The 19,289-nt window shown below is 40.6% G+C and overlaps 3 protein-coding genes across 3 annotated transcripts in view; 1 reads left to right on the top strand and 2 right to left on the bottom strand.

Moving 5' to 3' along the window:
* Positions 1–2,809: 2,809 nt before the first annotated feature.
* Positions 2,810–5,519, bottom strand: abhd8b (abhydrolase domain containing 8b). The gene is made up of 4 exons (XM_034530385.1): positions 4,723–5,519; positions 4,129–4,299; positions 3,814–4,030; positions 2,810–3,094 (listed from the first exon to the last, which is right to left on the bottom strand). The coding sequence occupies exons 1-4, from the start codon at positions 5,517–5,519 to the stop codon at positions 2,810–2,812; spliced, it is 1,470 nt and encodes a 489-aa protein (XP_034386276.1).
* A 5,482-nt stretch (positions 5,520–11,001) lies between these two features.
* On the top strand, positions 11,002–14,716 carry dda1 (DET1 and DDB1 associated 1). Its single transcript, XM_034530165.1, has 5 exons — positions 11,002–11,438; positions 12,028–12,108; positions 12,305–12,356; positions 12,558–12,619; positions 12,738–14,716. Exons 1-5 carry the CDS (start codon positions 11,430–11,432, stop codon positions 12,840–12,842), a joined length of 309 nt encoding a protein of 102 aa, XP_034386056.1. The 5' UTR covers positions 11,002–11,429; the 3' UTR covers positions 12,843–14,716.
* A 3,223-nt stretch (positions 14,717–17,939) lies between these two features.
* ano8b (anoctamin 8b) overlaps positions 17,940–19,289 on the bottom strand; it is a 31,050-nt gene continuing 29,700 nt past the window's right edge. Inside the window, exons 19-20 of the mRNA XM_034531149.1 lie at positions 19,066–19,176; positions 17,940–18,674 (exon numbers count right to left, since the gene is read on the bottom strand). Coding sequence (XP_034387040.1) covers positions 17,940–18,674; positions 19,066–19,176 — 846 coding nt within the window. The remainder of the gene's footprint in view (positions 18,675–19,065; positions 19,177–19,289) is intronic.

Here is a 19,289-nt window from a genome sequence, read left to right as displayed (position 1 = left end):
GAGGGAGAGAGAGAGCGGGGGCGAGAGGGAGAGAGTGAGAGAGAGAGAGGGGGGGAGAGAGAGAGAGAGAGAGGGAGAGAGGGAGAGAGAGAGAGAGAGGGAGAGAGAGAAAGGGAGAGAGAGAAAGGGAGAGAGGGAGAGAGAGAGGGAGAGAGGGAGGGAGAGAGAGTTCGAAATTGGTCATGTGACAATGTCATTTCATTAAAAGACACCTACAAAAAGAGTCTTATTTATGTTGAGCATATTTTAACAATAAAGTTAAATTTTTCTGCATAGATGGACTTTATTCTGCTGTTTCACCAACTAAATCATAATCTTACTATAATCAATCAACGACATGAAGAGTGTTGATGAGCTTGCATGCTGTTCTCACGTTAGCAGGGCTCGGTTGGAAAGACAATGTCACATATTTACATTCACCAATCACGATAAAGAAATATTTAAAGCAAAATCTGATGACAGTTGTGGAGTTGTTAGCTCGCTAGTGCTCAAAAGACGTGACAGTGGGAGACAGTAAAGATTAAAAAGGAGGGCTTCTGACTGAAGGTTGACAGTTTGATTATTTTTGAACACCAAGATTAGTGAATAACGCACTGCTTTATATACTGTGGTTCAACTGGTAACCAGGTGGTCAGTTGTTTAGTTGCGTTATATAGCATAAAGGGCACACAAATAAAAATAAAATACTTTGATACAATTTTAAATCAGTGTTTAAATTTGTGTAATCATTTTCAAAGGCAATCGGTTACAAATTTTAAGACACACAAGATACAAAATGAACAGTTTCCTCAAATATAAATATAAACAAACCATCCCTACATTTCACATGGAAATGATGATTTTTTGTTAGTTTGAATGTGACAAATCTGTCACATTTGTCTGACATAAGAAAAACATTGGAATTGATTGAGTGAAATTACTGCTGCAATGTCTTTTACATCTCTAAATACCCAACATATATACGAATACAATGTATAAAAATAATAAAAAAACATCAACACTGTTGAATCAGAGAGAACATTATATTACATTTAGTGAACGCTTTTATCCAAAGCGACTTACAATCATACACTGGAGAATTCTGTGCTTCATTCACACTTTTTCCAAATCAAACTTCTGATTCTATATTAGAGGCTCAGAAGTTTGTGAACATTTTAAATACCACAACTATCGCAGCACTGAGAAAATGTTGACTAATGTTAAGAGGACAAAAAATACTAATAATATTGATTTATAACAATAAAATAATTAATTCCAATATTCTTGCACTGACCGCTCGTTACAGCAAAAGACAATTAAATAAGTTTAATATATCAAACAACTGCCTAGACAATTGTTATTTGTCTTGTTGCAGGAAATAGAGGAACTATCTTATACCACGTGGAAGTTGATAAGTACGTCAGCAACTTTGGGTCACTTATTGTTAGATTTTAATGATCAAAGATGCTACAGTAACAGCACATGGCTATATATATATATATATATATATATATATATATATATATATATATATATTGTATATATATTGAACAAACTGTAGTGTGCTACAGTTTGGGTGTATTTCTGTTGTCTGTTAAAGTCTGCAGTCTCACTTCCCTTATGCATCCCAATATAGGTTTTCTTATTATGTACAAGAGAATGTGGCCCACTCTATCCATATAAAGTTATGATTCGTTGCTGAGCTTCAACTGTTGCTTCATTAAGCAGGAAACACTTGACTGAACACGCATTTCTCTGGATTATTGAAAGCAGCTAATTTACTTTCACTTCTGTCTTTATCATTCTTAATTTTTCAGCTTCCCAAGTCACAATTTAGTCACAAAAAACAGAACCAGAAGCAGCTAAATCCCATCACTATATGTGAGGAGTAGGAAAGGCTACTTCTCAGCTTTAACCTTCTATTGTATTGTGCAAACATAATATTCTGGTTCACCTCTTAGTGAACCAGAATATTTGTATACATTTCTAAATAAATGCCTTCCGATTTGTTTTCAAAACCCTGTGTGTCCATTCTAAACTTTCACCTCTACAAGAAGTTAGGTTTGAAATCTATCATTATATGTGATGGACTAATTAAGCTATACACACACACACACACACACACACACACACACACGCACACACGCACACACAGCTACCTTAACATGTCACAATATCGTCAAGTAGGCAAACACATGAGGCTAGTTTAGTGTCCAACTTGTTTCCATAAGGATTTTGGCTTTGCTGCAGCTTTGCTGTAGTAGGGCAGCGTAACAGGTAGTCAACCAGGAGCATGTTTCATACAGATCAATAGTTTTGCTTTATTTAGTCAGACCATCAAGTGTTATCCTTTCTAAACATGTAGCTGTCAGGGTGGCAGGGGCCACTTTTTGATTTGTCCATAAAGTCAAATTGTACTTTTGCTGCTTGACAACTGTTAATTTCCACCCTTAATGAATGTTAGGCTACTGCTTGTGTCTGTGAGTACCCTGGCATCATCACCACCCTCCACTTCAAGGCACAGCTCCATCTTCCCTCATGTATGTAGAGGACAGGAAGCTGTCAGCTGAAGAATGGACCTCCAGCATCCAATATTGAAACTTCCTTCAGCTCAGCAGCTGACATAACTGGACCCAGACTTAAATTCCCTGCATTGTGTCACATCTTTACTTGTCCAACATTCAGCTGGACCATTTCAGATAAACTTGCTCTTTTGGCTAAGCATCAGTTTCATCAGCTAAAACCAGCTCAGATTGTCAGGATCCACAAAGAGTATGGCCAGCCATGATATGGTGTAACAACCTTTGGAAGATTCAGCTTTAATCTTTAATCATTTCTTGGCCTTGCTGTTTGGCTTCTCCTGTGTGTTGCTGTTTGATGAGCTCTGCCTTGCAGTTGCAGGTCGGACCTTGGAAGGGTCAGATGTAGCCTTGGTGTTGTCAGATTGGGTTTGAGCAGTTTCTGGACGGGTTTTGGACTCTTTCTTCTGCGGTGGAGAGGTGGTCGGCTCCCACAGGATGAACTCATGCAGCAGTGTGTTGACAGCCTCAGGAGACTCCATCATGACCATGTGACTGCCGTCCTCCAGGACCTTCAGGAAGGCCATCAGAAGGATCTGACAGACAGTTTAAAGCAAAATATCAGGTCGGATTTTTAATTCAACAAGATGTTTTGTGGGCTGTCCTGCTTCCAGACCTCTGGATCACAGCTGAGTTTTCAGTCATTTAAATAGTACAACAAAAAGAAACAAAAGGATAGTTCAGTGTAATTATCAGAATAATAAAGAAGACAAATTAATTTCTAAGCTGTTACTGAACTGTCAGTGAACTCAACTTACTGTTGAGTTCACTGATAATTTGTTTGTCTAATTTAGTTTTCCGTCTTTTTCAGAGGGTGATTCTACACAACAGTCCCTGAAGCTCAAGGAGTTGCAGGAGGTTGCAATGTGTATCTCCATTAACTAAAGAATTATTCCACTTCATTGATGACCAAAGACCACCTTAAACCTTGTCATGGACAGACTTTTGAGATTATGGTATGAAAACATCATGGTACATCTTGTATCGTTTAGAAAATCAACAAAATAAATACAAAATGTGTGAAATATTTGGTTAGAGCTGAAGTGGACAAAATGCTGGGGATTATCTGCAAAAACAATAGAGGATATGTTAACAAGATGCTTTAGGGTCTAAGCCATCAAGGAAAAATATATTCGCTTCGTTTTTTGTTTTTGGGATGTAGACAAAAGACAGTTCACTCAATATGACAGTAGTGTCTTCAGGAGCATCTGTATCCCTGCAGTTTAAATCTCTGGCTTTAAAAAGGTGCACTCACCTCAGCCATGCGCTGGTCCTCTTCAATGGGGACAAACTTGTCATGCATGCCGTGAACCAGCAGGATGGGCACTGTGAGTTCAGCATGGTAGACCTCATCCCCCTCAGGCCAGTACTGCCCACTCATCATGGCGCGCAGCACAAAGGACGACACATTGAAGGCATTGTTGTCTTTCAGCAGCTGCTTCTCCTTGGCACCCTGCCGAGCAAAGCCAGCCCTGTCGAGGGCAGAGCGGAGGAGATTTACGTGTATGCATGGTAATCGTTTTGGCTGGTAGAATTGTTGCTGTTACTGTTGCGTTGCTGTGTGTCTTACTTGAGAAAGCTCCAGGCTAGCAGCGGCGAGAGGCAGTGAAGCACACAGGTGGGCAGGTTGAAGATGGAGCAGAGGCTGGGCTCCAGAGCTGTGGGACCGCCTCCGTTGATCATCACCATCTTGTGGATCTGCTCTGGATACTCGTGGGCCAGAAAGGTACAGAACGACACACTGTGAGAGCAAAGCAGAAGACAGGATAGAAGAATCAAGTTAGCCATTTTGTTTGTGGCAGTTGCCTTTTAGTTTGATTGTGAGTATCTGGAAAGTGTTTGGATGTAAGTATTTGGAGAATATGAAGAAAATACTGAATAAGAAATTCAAGCTCATTAGAATATAGAATATCTGCAACAGTATAATAAACAGTGAGTGATGTAGTAAGTGACAGTGTCAATTACTTATCACAATTTCTTCAGTCTACGCTGTATAATGTCAGAACATAGTGGACATTACACAATCTCCCAGAGCCCAAAGCAACTTCTCCAAATTCCTAAACTTTAATTGTGATAGCAATTACCTATTTTGTGGCATATCTTGAAGTCTTCCAAAATCTGTCAATTCAACTATGCTACATGAATGTTGTGATCTTAAATTTACCCGTAAGAATGTCCTATGAGAATATTCCTCTTGCGTGCATATCTCTTGAAGATAAGTCTCATATCCTCAGCTAGGGCATAGAAAGTGTAGGCAGCAGCTATCTGTGGTGCTGAGCTGGCTCCGTGACCTGCCAGGTCCGGGGAGATCACCTCATAGCCCAGCCTGGAAAAGAAGTCCACCTGGCTGTTCCAGATGTCCAGTGAGCCTCCCACTCCATGGATGAAGAACAGAGCCACGTCTGCATGTGTCCCTTTACAGGACGATATCTTCCTCTCACAGTCGATCACCACAGTGCGCTTGGGCTTCCTCCTGCGCTTCCTGGGATGCTGCGACTGGTCCGTCTGACCAGCAGCAGGTGCATCTCCTCCAGTTACTGTTTCAGCCGTCCCATCTTTTCCAGCTGCGACGGACTCAGGCCCGGCCTCAGGGATGCTGACCGGCGCCGAGGACTTCCCACAGTCTGTCAGTTCAACCTCTACAGTGTTTTTTGGTTCTGCCTCTCCATTCTGGCAGTTTTTAAGCTCTGCACTCGCCCTGTCACCCAAGTTCTCAATGAAAAGCTGTCCGTTACGATATACTGTGATCTTTCGTTTGCAGCTGACAGTCCCACCGGGCCCGGTGGGCTCCTCCACCACTGGCCGGTCGGGGATGATGTGTCGAACCCGCAGTACGCGGCCTGGTTTCACCTCCACAAACTCATAGCCATCCGTGGATTCTGAGGTTTCTGCAGGAGCCACAATGTTAGCCGACTTTGAGGTGAGGCAGCAGAGAAGACCCTCCATTAAGCTGGTCAGCATGGCTGACAGTCTGTAGGGAATACCATCATGTAAAATCACACATAAATCAACACATGGAAATGAAATATCACAGAAAACCAAAGGCTGGTGAAATATAAAATGAACCATCTTTACAAGCAAGTACTCCATTTAACTTTAAGCTATTTACATGTTATGGTCAGTAAAAACTGCTAAAATATATTTACGTGAAGCCTAACAATCTAGATTAACTTTATTAATTAACTTGTTATGTTCATTATTAAGTTTGAACATAAAAATATAAAAATTGAGCAAATTTAAATTAAAAAAGAGAGGATGACCAAGAGAACAACAATGTAAAACAAACACACTCGGTATACCATTAAAAAAAAAATTAAAAAGTTAGAAAAGTTTTTAAAAAACATCAGCGATAGATCAAAAAGTGTGTGTGTGTGTGTGTGTGTGTGTGTGTGTGTGTGTGTATGTGTTGATTAACATGCAATAAATGAAAAACGTATCTTTATAATTATTGAGTGACACATCTGATGATATTTTAACCGGGATCTCTATCTAAACTCTAAAAGTTTTATGTGTACATACACTTATTTAAAAAAAACATGATTCAGCATCTCATTACCATAATATGCTCTACTTTCAAATAATCGTATTGCATCTGCCCCAATATCGCTCTAATACCACTGTTTTTTTATTTTATTAAATGAGCATTTAGGAACCTTGAATGTACCATTCAACTGGGCAAACAAGTTATTTTGCCTTTACAATCTGGCATCTAATTACATCTCACACCCATGAGACTTTCTGTCAGACGTAACTGAGCAGCATCTTCCCTCAGCGCAGACTATGGGGGTATAAATAGACGGGACCAGTAATAGCTCCTTGAGTTAAAGCTGTACGACATGTGATCACTCCGCAGTGGCACATACAACCATTTTTTAATATGGCCAAGTAAATAAATCATAATAGAAAATAAAGGAAGGTTAGATTACTTACATGTGTAAAATTAGGCTCCTGTAGAGAACATACACATTTGAAGACACACACACACATTCAACTGATCTAAGTCACGGCAGTCTTCACATGTTATGATGATTTGGAAAAACTATAGGCTGACGTTAAAGATAGGGATTTCATATTTACTTTTCACCTACAATAACAAATTGGTTTCTTGATGAGCTCCAAACTGCTATTTTTTAAACAAAAACGTGAACCATCAGAAGTTTAAATATCCAAATAATAATAATAAATACTCATACACACTGCAGGTAAAGTATACAGTAGGTTGTCAGTTGATTATCAACCATGGCAGACACAGCAGCCGAGCAGGGTCTACAAGTCTCTCTGCTGCTGTCATTATCCCAACTTCCTGTCGCTCCCCTCCCTGCTAGAGAGGATTATACTCCCTGTCTAAATCCCCACAACACAATCTGTCTATCTTCTCTCTCGATGAAAACCGTGACACTGTGCGACAACAGTTGTACCTTCTGCGTGATTTGTTGCATCTTTTTCTGATACTTTCATTTGGGGATTATGGACATAATGTAATACAGCATTCCTGCTTCGCTGGTGATTCTTATACCCTTAATGCTTACACTTGCACATGTTTGTATCCAAACAGCTACGTGTTGCACAGCAAACTGCCTGAGCAGGCCATTTTGATGTCGCTGTGGGTGACATGTTTACTTCTAATATTATTCTCACATCAAAAGGCATCCATTATCCAGACACAATGTGTGACCTTTTTTTCTCTTCTGCAACCTCTGTTCTGTTTCTTATTGTCCATTAACAGTCAACATTGACACTAGAACAGATGTAACCTTTTCTACCCTTACAGACACACTCCCATTTATCCACCATGCCCCCTTTTTAAATTGTTCCACTCATACAACTCAGATATTAGAATCAACTTTAAAATAGACTGCTGCTTTGTGATAGAAACAGAATATAGAGGTGCTGTTGTGCTGAAATCCTGTCCTTATGTATTTCCTAGCGACTTTTTCACAGCCGTCACTGTAATCTAGTCAAAACGTTTTATTCAATGGGTAAAGCATAGATTATTTCATAAGGAAAACCCAGGACTGACACTTTTATTTAATGCTGTGAGAATATACTGGATGGTGCATGATGCATAATACAAGTGCATGTTAATTCAATTCCCACATCTATTGCACATCTGAATTAATTCAGTTTGGTAGAATACACAATCTTTAAATATATCTGTGATGCAAGTGATTAGACCTCACAATTACAAACCGGAGGACAAGAGGACACTTCTTCTGTGCTCCTTTTGTAAGCAAAATCAGACCTGGGAATACCTGCCGAGTACTCCCACTGTAGTGGAGCATGTCAGGTGTTAATGGCTTTGACAAAGTTAAATCATGACGGACGATAATGAGGGAAAGGCACGGACTACAATTTAATTTTTACACCCCAAGGATTGAACTGCCCACAATCACAATACTGCTTCCCTAACCGAGTGTTATGTAGCGAAAACAATGTTCTCTGCAATAATATCCCAGTGTTGAGTCTCATTATTGTGTGAGTCTGCTTTCTTGTGCTTGATGGTTTACATTTGGACATTGTGCAGAAGCACTGCAGTAAGTTAGATTCCTCTTGTGGTTACAAGTGTATAGGTTCTGTTGATAGTGACTGCAGGAGGCTGTTATATAACAATTCACGCAGGTCAGACACAATCACAGTAGGGACTGATGCCCACACAAGAGTAGACGCTGTCATGGGGATTAAAAACAACTACAGTAGGTTCACATAATGTGGCACCAAACATTAAATCCTGATTGTAGGTATTGCACTTGCTTGCTGTTGTATGCCACAATTGTATCAGTAAATACAGCTGTTTATCGTTAAATATATATCTTTCTTATGGACTTCTGCAAGATAGTTTCAGCATGAAAGAACTGCATTATAGTATTGTGTAATGCCCTTTAGACAAATATACCATCACTATCTGCATGCTGCTTTGTATGTAGATAAATGCTCGAAACACAATCGTTGAGAAACTCATTAACAATGTTGAGCAAAACATTATTTATTCAAAGATTTCAAATTGGACAGTTATTGTGGGCCTGAAACCAAAACGTTCAGCAGATTCATGTAATAATTAGATACAAATTCGATCAAAACGAAAAACAATTGTTCACACAGGAAATAACGTGAGGGCATACTAACAAGCTTTGTGGCTGATTTTGGTAGAATAAAACGTGTTGACCCGGTGAAGCTAATGGACCACTTCTATTCACTGATGACAATAGAGAGTTAAAACGCCGCTCACCGCCGTCTGATTTAGAAAAGGAGGCAAGTGCTAGAATATTTTCCCTTTAAGTCTCCTCTCGCATTTTTACATCACTCAATTACCCGTCTGTCTCCTTTAACTGCAACGCAACTTGATATGTGGCGAGTTAAACTCTATACTGTAACCAAACAAAACCACTCAGACAAGTGAAAAAAAGATGGCATGAAAGAAAAAAGTGCTTACCTGTATATTTCCAACAACTGCGCGAAAATATGATCAGAATAATGTAGTTTTCTTATGAGGCATCGAGGAAGTAGGCGAGCTATAATCTGTCGCAGGCAATCCAATAATCTAATTTATCTGGATTGTTGTCCCGTAGGTAGCCTCCGCATGGCGGCCAGCCTGAGCCTCCTGACAGCAGAGCTCTATGTGGATCACAGGTCCAACATGCATGTGTGTGCCAGCACCCCACTTCCATGTTGGAATATGTGTGACGGCCGGTGGAGACGCGCCGGAGCTCCGCCGGTCTGATGCCGGGTGTTTTTTTAATCCAACAAAGTGAAACATCCTGGTTTAGTTTAAGGATGTGAGGAGCTGCTGCTGCTGCTGCTGCTGCTGCTGCTGCTAGGGGACGCGAGACACACAATGGATGCTTTTTTGAAACATAAAAAACGTATCTATTTAGTATAACAAGTACATAGAAGTTGTATTACCAAAGAATAACCTCATTGAATTTTAAAATAAGTAAACAACGTGAAAGCAACAACAAGCCATTTATAAAATATCATCATTCTCGCCTTATTGTGATGCTAATAGTCCAATTAATATCTGTGTGTAGGCCTACTTTTTATTTTTATGCTTTTGGCAACAGTGGCGAACAGTAAGTCACTCTCTCCCTTTAAAATGTATTTGTAAATAACACATATTGTAACACTTTTTGTTAATTACTTGAATGCTAACAGTTCCTTCAACTGATTTACACATTTTGCAGTTTTGAGTTTCCTCTAGTAATAATATGTCAATATTTTAAATTTGAATTGTTTACATGTTGTCATATCTGTTACACAAACTTCTTTAAATTACCATTGACATTGACATATTCCACAATAGCTGCTCCATCTTATCAGCATCCCATTATCCAACACCATAAGGAGTTGGTGCTGTGGCAGTAGCCATGGCTGTTGTTGCCAGGTAATTATTTTTAAGGAGTCCAGTTGCAGGTGCCAGTGAGGTGTGAGGAAGACCACGGAAATCAAGACATATAACAAACCCACTGAGTTATAGTGTAGCTCTCTCTCCAGCTGCAAATCAAGGTTAATTCAAAGTGTTTATTTTCATACAGAGATGATCATAACACAGGATATGTTGATATTGATAATACTTTAGTATCATAGTGACATAGCTGAAAAGAGCATATACCTACCTTAAAAAAAAAGATTAGATTAATTCCAATGATGATTGCAAACAAATTGAAGTGAAACCAAAAGCTTTAGACTGCAACAATGCCTCTCAATGTCTTTTTGTTTCAAACTGATTCCACTATTATACGTTTTAAATAGCTTGGTTAAAGTAATATCAAGCTTTTGATTCTTCTTGACACTTTAATGATATATATTTCGGTGATTCCCTCAGAAGATGTCCGGCACATATGAAAACGTTTCTTAATTGGGTCAACTCGCCAGATGACCTAAATTCAAATTAAGAATGTGTAATTATTGGATTCTAGAAGAGATACCCCAATATGTATCCAACTCCAGTTTTTAGAGAATATACTTTAGTGCTTTTCGTTGTTATGTTTTGTCTAATGTTTTTATAGCCTTGGTTGGTCCCGAGAGAAATTATAATTCATTCAGTTGTATTTTGTATAATTGCAATGACTCATGAACTTGAATTTGAGAATAGAATACAATTAAATAATCCGCCATTGGCCAAGTATGTGTACATGGATTTTGACATCATTTTTGCTTTATATGGGGAAGTACGGCAGTATATACAGTATATACTGTGTGCTTTGATTAACATTGGCATTGATGATATTTGCATTTTAAAAACAGTATGTGTTTAAACTATAAAATGAACATGCATAAGCCATGTTAACTTTCCAATGGGCTTCATGCACAGATAAAAATCAGTACCAGGTACGTACTCAAATCATGGATGTGTTCAGGCAAACTGATTACTTTGTAAGGGCAGTAGCTGGTGATGTTTTTTTATTTTTATAATGATGCTCATCATGTGGCAAGATTTATGATGATAAAATGATATGTCGTGTTTAATGATTGGCTGCCGGGTCAAACTACTACCACGTGGGAGCAAGGCTCGACCAATGGGCGCTTTCGGGGCGTGGTCAATGTAGCATCGCTGCCTTCCAGCCATCATGCTAGCTGAAGAAGTCCTGTGCAACTAGCTTTGCTAACTCATGCGATGACATACTGGGTCAATTTATCTGTGTGTGTATCTTTTTTTTTCATTGACACTGGGATCTAGAATGGAAACAGCTACTTGTGTGTGAAGATCCTTGTTTTCTCTGCCAAGACGGCCCGATAGGACAGCTGTTTCGGTTAACTAGCCTGTAAGCTAGCGTGGCTAACCTCAACATATTGCCTGCCATCACGACCAGCACAACAGACACCACGCCAAGTCCACAAGTCGGCGGTGTGACATTGGGAATTTCTACCATCGCCATGGAGAAGGTATGTAGTCCACATACAGAGGGCTTGTAACGTCAGGGTAACACTACAGCATCCGAGGGCGTATGGTGATACCGAGCTAGCTGGCAGTGGGTAACGGATAACGCTAGCTGCTAGCCACACCTGCTTCTCCTGTCGGCATTCATTCACAGAGGCCGAGTCGGCATCGTGTTGTGCGCAGAGCTGCTCAGCTTCGACTTGCTCGTTTGAAACCACTTTCTGTACTCTGTGTCTGATGTCATCTCCAGTTGGGGGGTTCCTGGGGACGTTACAGGGAGAGTAGCAGGCCCGGTAGCGTGCATGAGTTGCTTGAAGAGGGAACGCCCAGCACCGACTCAGTGACTGGTTTGCGGTCTGTCCTCAACTGTGTTTTCATTGAACATGATCTGTATTCAAAAACATTTGGGACTGATGCCAAACGATAAGTTAGACTTCTGTTACAAAATGCCAAAAGTGAATTAGTATGTGGGATATTTGTGTAGAGCAGATAGACAGATGACTTGTGACGTGCAGTTTTTGGGGTCAGATTAAATGCAAAATTAAAGAAACCAGCGCCTGGGGGGTTATTAATTACATGCCCCTCTTTCCACAGGCTGATTTCTTGAAAGGACTTCCCGTCTACAATAAGAGCAACTTCAGCAGATTTCATGCAGACTCCGTTTGTAAAGCATCTGTAAGTAGCCTCTGATAATATTTATGTAATAAGACTGTCATTTTCTACGGATACAATGCTTGACAATTGTCTACAATGTTTTGCTCATTCACAAAAAACTACCGGAAATGCTGTGATTGTGGCGTAACTTAATTACACACAAATGCCTCATGAGAAGGGAAATCTAATTTGTAACCTTTCCGGTCCTGTTTTACAGAATCGGAGGCCCTCTGTATACCTTCCAACACGAGATTACCCCTCCGAACAGAGTAAGTACTAAACTCAGAGCACAAGGGTGTTCAAAATACATGGATTCAAAACCATAATTTAGAAGTACAGCTGTACTAACTGAAGCTTTTGTACAGTAGTTTGTCAATGATTTGTTTTCACTACAAACATAGTTTATGTGCTCTAAATATATCAGTTTTGAACATATTTTTCCAGTAATGTGCTGACTGTTTGTTCTACAGTTATTGTAACAGAGAAAACCAACATCCTCCTGCGTTACCTCCATCAGCAGTGGGACAAAAAGGTGAGCATGTCCATCCTTTCGAGATAATTTCATTAATCTGTCTTCTTTTATTGATTTAATCTTTGGTAGTTGGTTTATTATTAAAAACTGTGATTTTACTGACTGATGTGTCTCTCAGAATGCAGCAAAGAAAAGGGAACAGGAGCAAGGTGAGGGGGACAGTCCTGCACCCCCAAGGAAGATCGCCAGGACAGATAGCCAAGAGATGAACGAGGACTCATAAGTGTGTGTGTGTGTGTGTGTGTGTGTGTGTGCATGGGAGAATGTGTGTGTGTGTGTGTTTGTGTATACAGAGTATAGCCAGTAAAAACTTACAATAACAAAGGATAATCCCTCCAGTATAGATATTTCTGGCCATTCTGCACTTTGCCAGGATGCGTCACTGAATGAGAATTTGGCAACAAAGCAACGATTTTTAGTGTAAAGATTGCTTGAGTGAAAATAATGTAACCAGAAAAAGATCTGAAAGTTACTGACAGAACAGTGTCGCTGTTAGGGAGAAAACTTTATACTGATGTTTAAAAAATATATGCTGGCTATTCTGTTGTAAGTGTGTACATGTTTGTATGCATGCTGAGCTGTGAGTGTGTATTGTACTGTGTGTGTGTGTGTGATGTGAATGAGCAGTTGAAAAAATGTCAGATTAGATTTTAAGATCAGAGAGGGACTTGACAGAAGTCAGACACTATCCTTAAAAACAGTCTCATTACAGGCACATGACCTGTAGCCATCTGTCACCTGGAGAGTCTGTCCTGATTTGTGCAAAGATAACTTTTGTTACTGTTTAAATTTTATTATGACTAATATTGTTTATGTATGGCAATGAGCTTCCTGCCAGCCACAGTGCCCACCCTCTCGGTTTCACTGCCCACTCTGCAGCCACATGGGGGCAATTCGACATTTCTTCACACTGTTTGAATCAATAGAACCAAGACTGCACTGTGAACAGAACAGCACAAAGTAGAAGCAACTCTTCCAGAATCCCCCGTAGATGTGTTTTTTGGTGAATATGCATATCTTCATTCTAGTCTGGGACTCGTAGGATAAACGTTGTGTTGGTGTTTCTGAGAAACGTATTACATCTAGCACCACCGTCTGGCTAATTAACACTAGTAAGTATGGGATTTTCTGTGAGTTTTAGCTGTTCTTTCATCAAACGCTGTAAAATAAAAAGTTGAGCTCAAATATGGATATTTAACATTGGATTTTCAGTTGCGCAACAAGGTAACAGCAAAGATATTGGAGAAAAATATGTAAAATAATATCTGGAAAAGTGGAAGAAGACGTGATGCGTGTAAATAATTTCCAGTATCAGAATGAGTTTATCCAATTGAGTATCTTTGTGTATGCCTTTCTTTTTGTCAAATAATACATGACCATGGATACGATAGAAAATGCAAAAGGAAGTTAAAGAGCCTCGGTGCCCAGTGTAAGTTACCTTGCCTTGCATGTTGATGTTTTCACGGCTGGGTATTACACTTCTGGACCAGTAATACAACTTGAGGGGTGTTGGGGTTGTGGTGTTATCGTATGTGACTGTGGAAGGTATTAGCCCAGAGGCCTAACAACCTGTCATGGTTCGGACCCCCGAGCTCCCCCAGCTCAGGGCCCGGGATAGCTGTGCAGTTCGTCCTGTCTTTGTGACGGCACTGGATGGCTTTTGTCTGAGAGCGGGCTACGATGAACACAAGGCGGTTGAAGGAGGTGTTATATTTTCAGCCATAGAATGCACAATAAGCATGCACAGCGAAGTGCAGTCGCCATCCTGCCTTGTTCCTGAGCTTCAGTTTGTATTGGTGTCATATACTGTACAACACTGAATAAAGCTTTTTTTTAAATAGTATCACTGCCCAGCATAGTCGCATCAAAGCCTCCTGTTCTTCCTGTCCTTTTTTCAGTCGATGCTGTAATGTGGGTTGACATTGTGGTCAGTCTTCCTACTTGCAGTGTAAATGCTGTCTGTTTCTGAAGTGTAGGTCGACATTATGCTTCTGCTCAGATAGACGGATATAACACCCTAAGCCTTGCCCCATCCTGTGTGTTAGATCAGACATGTTCCTTTTGGCTTTGCTGAAATAAAACTGGATTGAAACTGGATTTGTCATGTGGTACTTCTATAGCTGAATTGACGTCCTTAATTTAAGGAGATTCTTATACCCAGTGTTGAAATCAGCATTTGATGGTGAAGAAAGAAGTCATGATGCAGGGATCAAGTTGGTCACAACACATACCATGCTTTTGAAATAGTTTTATTAACTATTTTTCAGGTCTTACAAAAATATGACAAAATAAATTAAAAGAAATAAATAATCCCATTTCCCAGTATTCTTCTTTAAAAGATCTTTTTTTTTTTGTACGGCTGTACATTGGAAGAGCAAATGATGTTCAGTAAGTGAGGCTTCAAAAATGTCAACTGTTCAAATACTCTCTTAAAATCCAGAAAAACATTTAGTAAATTCAGTCCTTTGTAGTACAGTCTAGATTATCCCAAGTCTTTTAAATAACGGCTGTTGCTTTGATAGTGAACTACAGGCGGCTGAAGAGTCTCAGCTGTCTGAGCTGCTGTCCTTTCGCGAGGGACGCCGGCCCGTGCACGGCCCGGTGCTGTCTCATCTCTTGAAGCTCTCATTGATACCCGAGATCTGTTCATTTACGTCAAGCAGTACTTATTTAAAGACCTCCATATTAACAACATGCAGAAGTTGCTGTTGCTGCTAAGAGTGTAAGATGAAAGAAGGGAAGTTGGTTAATGCTATCCATTTCTATCGTCAACGATTGAAGTGTAAGTTCTCCCCGAATAAGAAAGAACTACATACATGAAGGTATAATCTAAACTGTTGCTCTTGTCTCAGCTTTGTCGCTTTAGCCACCTCTGCTTTGAAACTCTGCAAACTTTCAAATTATTAATATTTGGATTCTATTCATCATGGCGTTACTCATACCTGACATCCAATTGCTGCTAGAATAAAGGATTTTTTGAGACGCTGCTCAACTGTCTGTCTGTCTGTCCCTTTAACAATGACCAGCCTGTGATACACAAACACACTGACGATATTACATTTCTCTCAGCCTTGCACATCTCATAGATTGACAGTAAAATGATACTGTGACCATACAAATTGATGTCCTGTCTATTTTCCTTATTGCATTAATTGTCAGTAAGATCTTTTTGCTTGTCAGCGGAAGTACATTTTTGTGTTTTCTTCCGGCACGAGACTGGACTTTACTTATTTTGAAGTTGTAACAGACACATTAAAGCAGCAACCAAATTTAAAAAGCAGTTTAAAGTCCAATGTCATCATCACTCCTCGATTAGACAGATTCCATAAACACAAAGTGATAGATAGATGAGATAATTGATATTATATTAATTGTGAGTCAGGAGGGGATTCCTCACATTCAATATGAGACAGATGGGAGCTGAGAGAGCTGTTAACGGAAATTGAAGGGACACAAAGAAAAGATGCATAGAGTGGGTTGGGATAATGCAGTAGGATATGTGCTGCGAGTGGGGGAGTTAGTCTAGACTTACAGTATAGTAATACATGTGAGTCTCCAATAACTCAGTGTTATTGCCAAAATCCTTGCCAAATGTGATGGAAATGCATAGTTAATGTTTCTGTCTCTCCACCTACAGTGTGATGGCCTTATCTAATGTCACCATCATACATTTTCCTTTCAAAGTGTTCTTACACTGCAGCCGGATGCCCTACTGTTGCGGTCCCCGCTGTACACTGATGACTAGACACCGGTGTGATGGGTCAAAATCGATTCAGAACAAGCTGTTCAACAACACATTTTGCGATGCAAATCTACTCTGCCGCCACCTTCTGGAGACCTTGCAGAAATACAATACCTGTTAATGTTAGATGGTGGGTTTGCTTGCTAGAGTTGCGTAACGCATACCATAAACAGTGTTGATCTACATGATCAACAAAACATACAGTATACATACATCTTGGATTAACAGTGTAATCCCAAAAGTACCACCTTGGTTAAAAAAAGCAAATTCCCATCATCAGCACTGTGATAAAGCAATGCAGCAAATGGTGCGATAAGAGCAACTATTTAAAAGGACAAAACACATCTCAGTGTTTAGAGTATGCTATTGTTGCTGAGCGCAGGGGCAGGTGAGTCCATAGCATGTACTGTGTGAAAGGAGAAAACAACCCAGCTTTTGCATAATGTTGTGAGGCAGGCTGGTGTTGGTCCTCTCTCCTGCGACGCGAGATAGGTTTCTATGCAGGGCATAAGGGTTTAGTGCAAATGTTACTTCTTTAACTCCACGCTTGTTTGCCAAGTCTGGTTGGAGTTTGTGAAATGAAGCACCATCTGTGTTTACGAGGCGCTCTGCAGGCTCGGATGGAGGACAGCAGCCTTTCATGCAACATTTTCTCAAAATCACCTTCATCAACTTCTGCTTATTTTTTTGCTTTTGCTTTTTTTTTTTTATCTTTCTTCCTCTTGGAAGAAATATTGGTACATGAAAGCTCGACTTACTAAGCTCTTTACTTAATTTTCGAGCAAATCTGCTACTTTCACAGGGAACAAGGGTTCAAAGCTCAGACATCACATCTGCTTTGAAAATAAAGCTGGTGATACATCAGGGATGCTTATTAAGGGAGGGTTTGGTGATGATTGATAAGAATAATTCAAACTGATTGATATTGCTTTTCTATTTTTTCCACTTCAATATATAAGTGAAGGGCCCAAGAATTCCTCACAGTTAAAATTAGACAATATCGAATGATCACTTGTGTTGTGATGGCTAACAACACTCTCCAAAGTTATTTGATGTACAATCTGTGATCCTTTCATACCACTGTTTAAGCTTTTTAATCTTTTTCCTCCTCCGCAGGCTGTTATGTCCTACTGGGAGGCCAACGAGATGCGTACAATTTATGACTAGAAGAAATCAAGAAACACAGCTCTCTGCTTTAAAGGCTTAAAAATATTAGAAACGCAGCTCATGCATTCCTTTATGTATTGCAGACAAGGAAGGATTTGTGTGTGCATGTGTGTGTGTGTGTGTGGGTGTGTGTGTGTGTGTGCGTGTTTGTGTGAGTGTGTGTTTATTCGATCATGATAAGAGGGCTTTTGTCTTTCTTGTAGAGCGGAGAGAGTTTTTTTTGTCTCGCAGCCAAAAAGTTCACCAAAACAACAGCCACCTCTCATCACTTTCATCTTCTCTCTCTTCTTTAAGTACTTCTACACAGAGCCTGTGATAGCACAGAGGGTAGGTCAGGCCTCTCCTCACAGTAAACACATCACTTCTTCTGTTGAGATGTAACCAACGGCAAGTTTGTTCTCTATAGAGCTGCTAGACTTTAGAGCCGGCCGGGTCCAAGTCTGTTGCATGTCCGTTCTGTGACCCCTCCCCTCCAGGCGAGGGGATCTCGTCCGGAACACCGTTCAAGTCAGACCTGGATGGTTGTCTGTCTGACATCTGTGATGATGATCCTTCCCCGGGTCTGGACAGCGCAGCCCCGTTCACACATGTCCCGCCATCAGATTTCCCAAAGTTAAACAGTTTCCCAGGGTTGAAGGCTTTGCTGGGTGACTGAGAACGCTCCTGAGAGCTGCTACCTGATGATGATGATGATGCTGTAGCTGTGGTGTTAGCGGCTGTGGTGGCAGCCCCAGAAGCCGCAGCACCCTCCTTCTTATTCTCAGGTGATTTGAGGAATTTGAAGCTCAGGAACCCGGGAAGCTTTGGCTCACTTCCAGTGGGAGACTGAGGGGAGCGGGCGCCACTCGAGGAGAACTTACTCTGCAGAGGGATGATCTGTTTCAACTTCATCACGTTATTGTTGGCCAACAGAGAGCTGGGCCTCTTGGGTTTGTCCGAGCCGCTGCCCCCTCCTCCTCCACCACCAGAACGGGATTTGCTGCTGTGACTTTTGTCGTGGTGGTGATCCCCAGAGGAGTCCCCCTTGCTGTCATCCCGCTCCCTTTCCCTGCGAGCCATGTGCTCCGCCTGCCTCTGCCTCTCCTCCTCCTCCCTTTTCCTCCTCTGCAGCTGCTGGTAATGCTGCTGTGCCTGCCGCTCGTGCTTCTGCAGAGGAAGAGAAACATTCCCACAATGCATTTAGTCGAATCAGCAACCCAGCACACCATTACAATGCTGCAGTGCTACCCATCGTGCATTATCACTGCAGGGGCCACTACAACAGAATAGTCTTTTCTCTCTGTTCTACCAATTGTCTTTCTCATAAGTATCACCACTAAACTATCACCAGAAGTTTAAAATAAGCAATTTAGTTCCAAAAAGAAAGCTGCAGTGTTGCAGTGAAGCTTGTTTGCAGCAGAAAGTGATTTTTTCCGACAATACAGAACTCATAATGAGGTTGTCTTTTGAGGGCGTGTTCAAACCACTTGAATAAGTATTGAACTTCCTCTCCTAAAACTTCTCCCGGAAAAATAAAATGATTTGTCCCATTATTTACCTTAAAGGCCTCCCGGCGCTGATAATCCAGTTTAGCAATCTCCTCTCGAACCCATGTAGGAATGTCAGGGATGGCCACATGGATGACGTACTTCAGGAGGATGGCAAAGTGCTGCAGATATATACAAGCAGGTAGAAATGGAAAGTTTGGGATGAAACAAAAAAAGGATTAACTGAAAGAACAATCCCAATCAGATGCACAATGCTTGAAAACATTCTTTAAGT

Source organism: Cyclopterus lumpus, chromosome 4, assembly GCF_009769545.1.
Source record: "Cyclopterus lumpus isolate fCycLum1 chromosome 4, fCycLum1.pri, whole genome shotgun sequence".
Taxonomy (NCBI): Eukaryota; Metazoa; Chordata; class Actinopteri; order Perciformes; family Cyclopteridae; genus Cyclopterus; species Cyclopterus lumpus.
The sequence above is the reverse complement of the archived record's forward strand: the minus strand, read 5'-3'. Positions and strand labels throughout refer to the sequence as shown.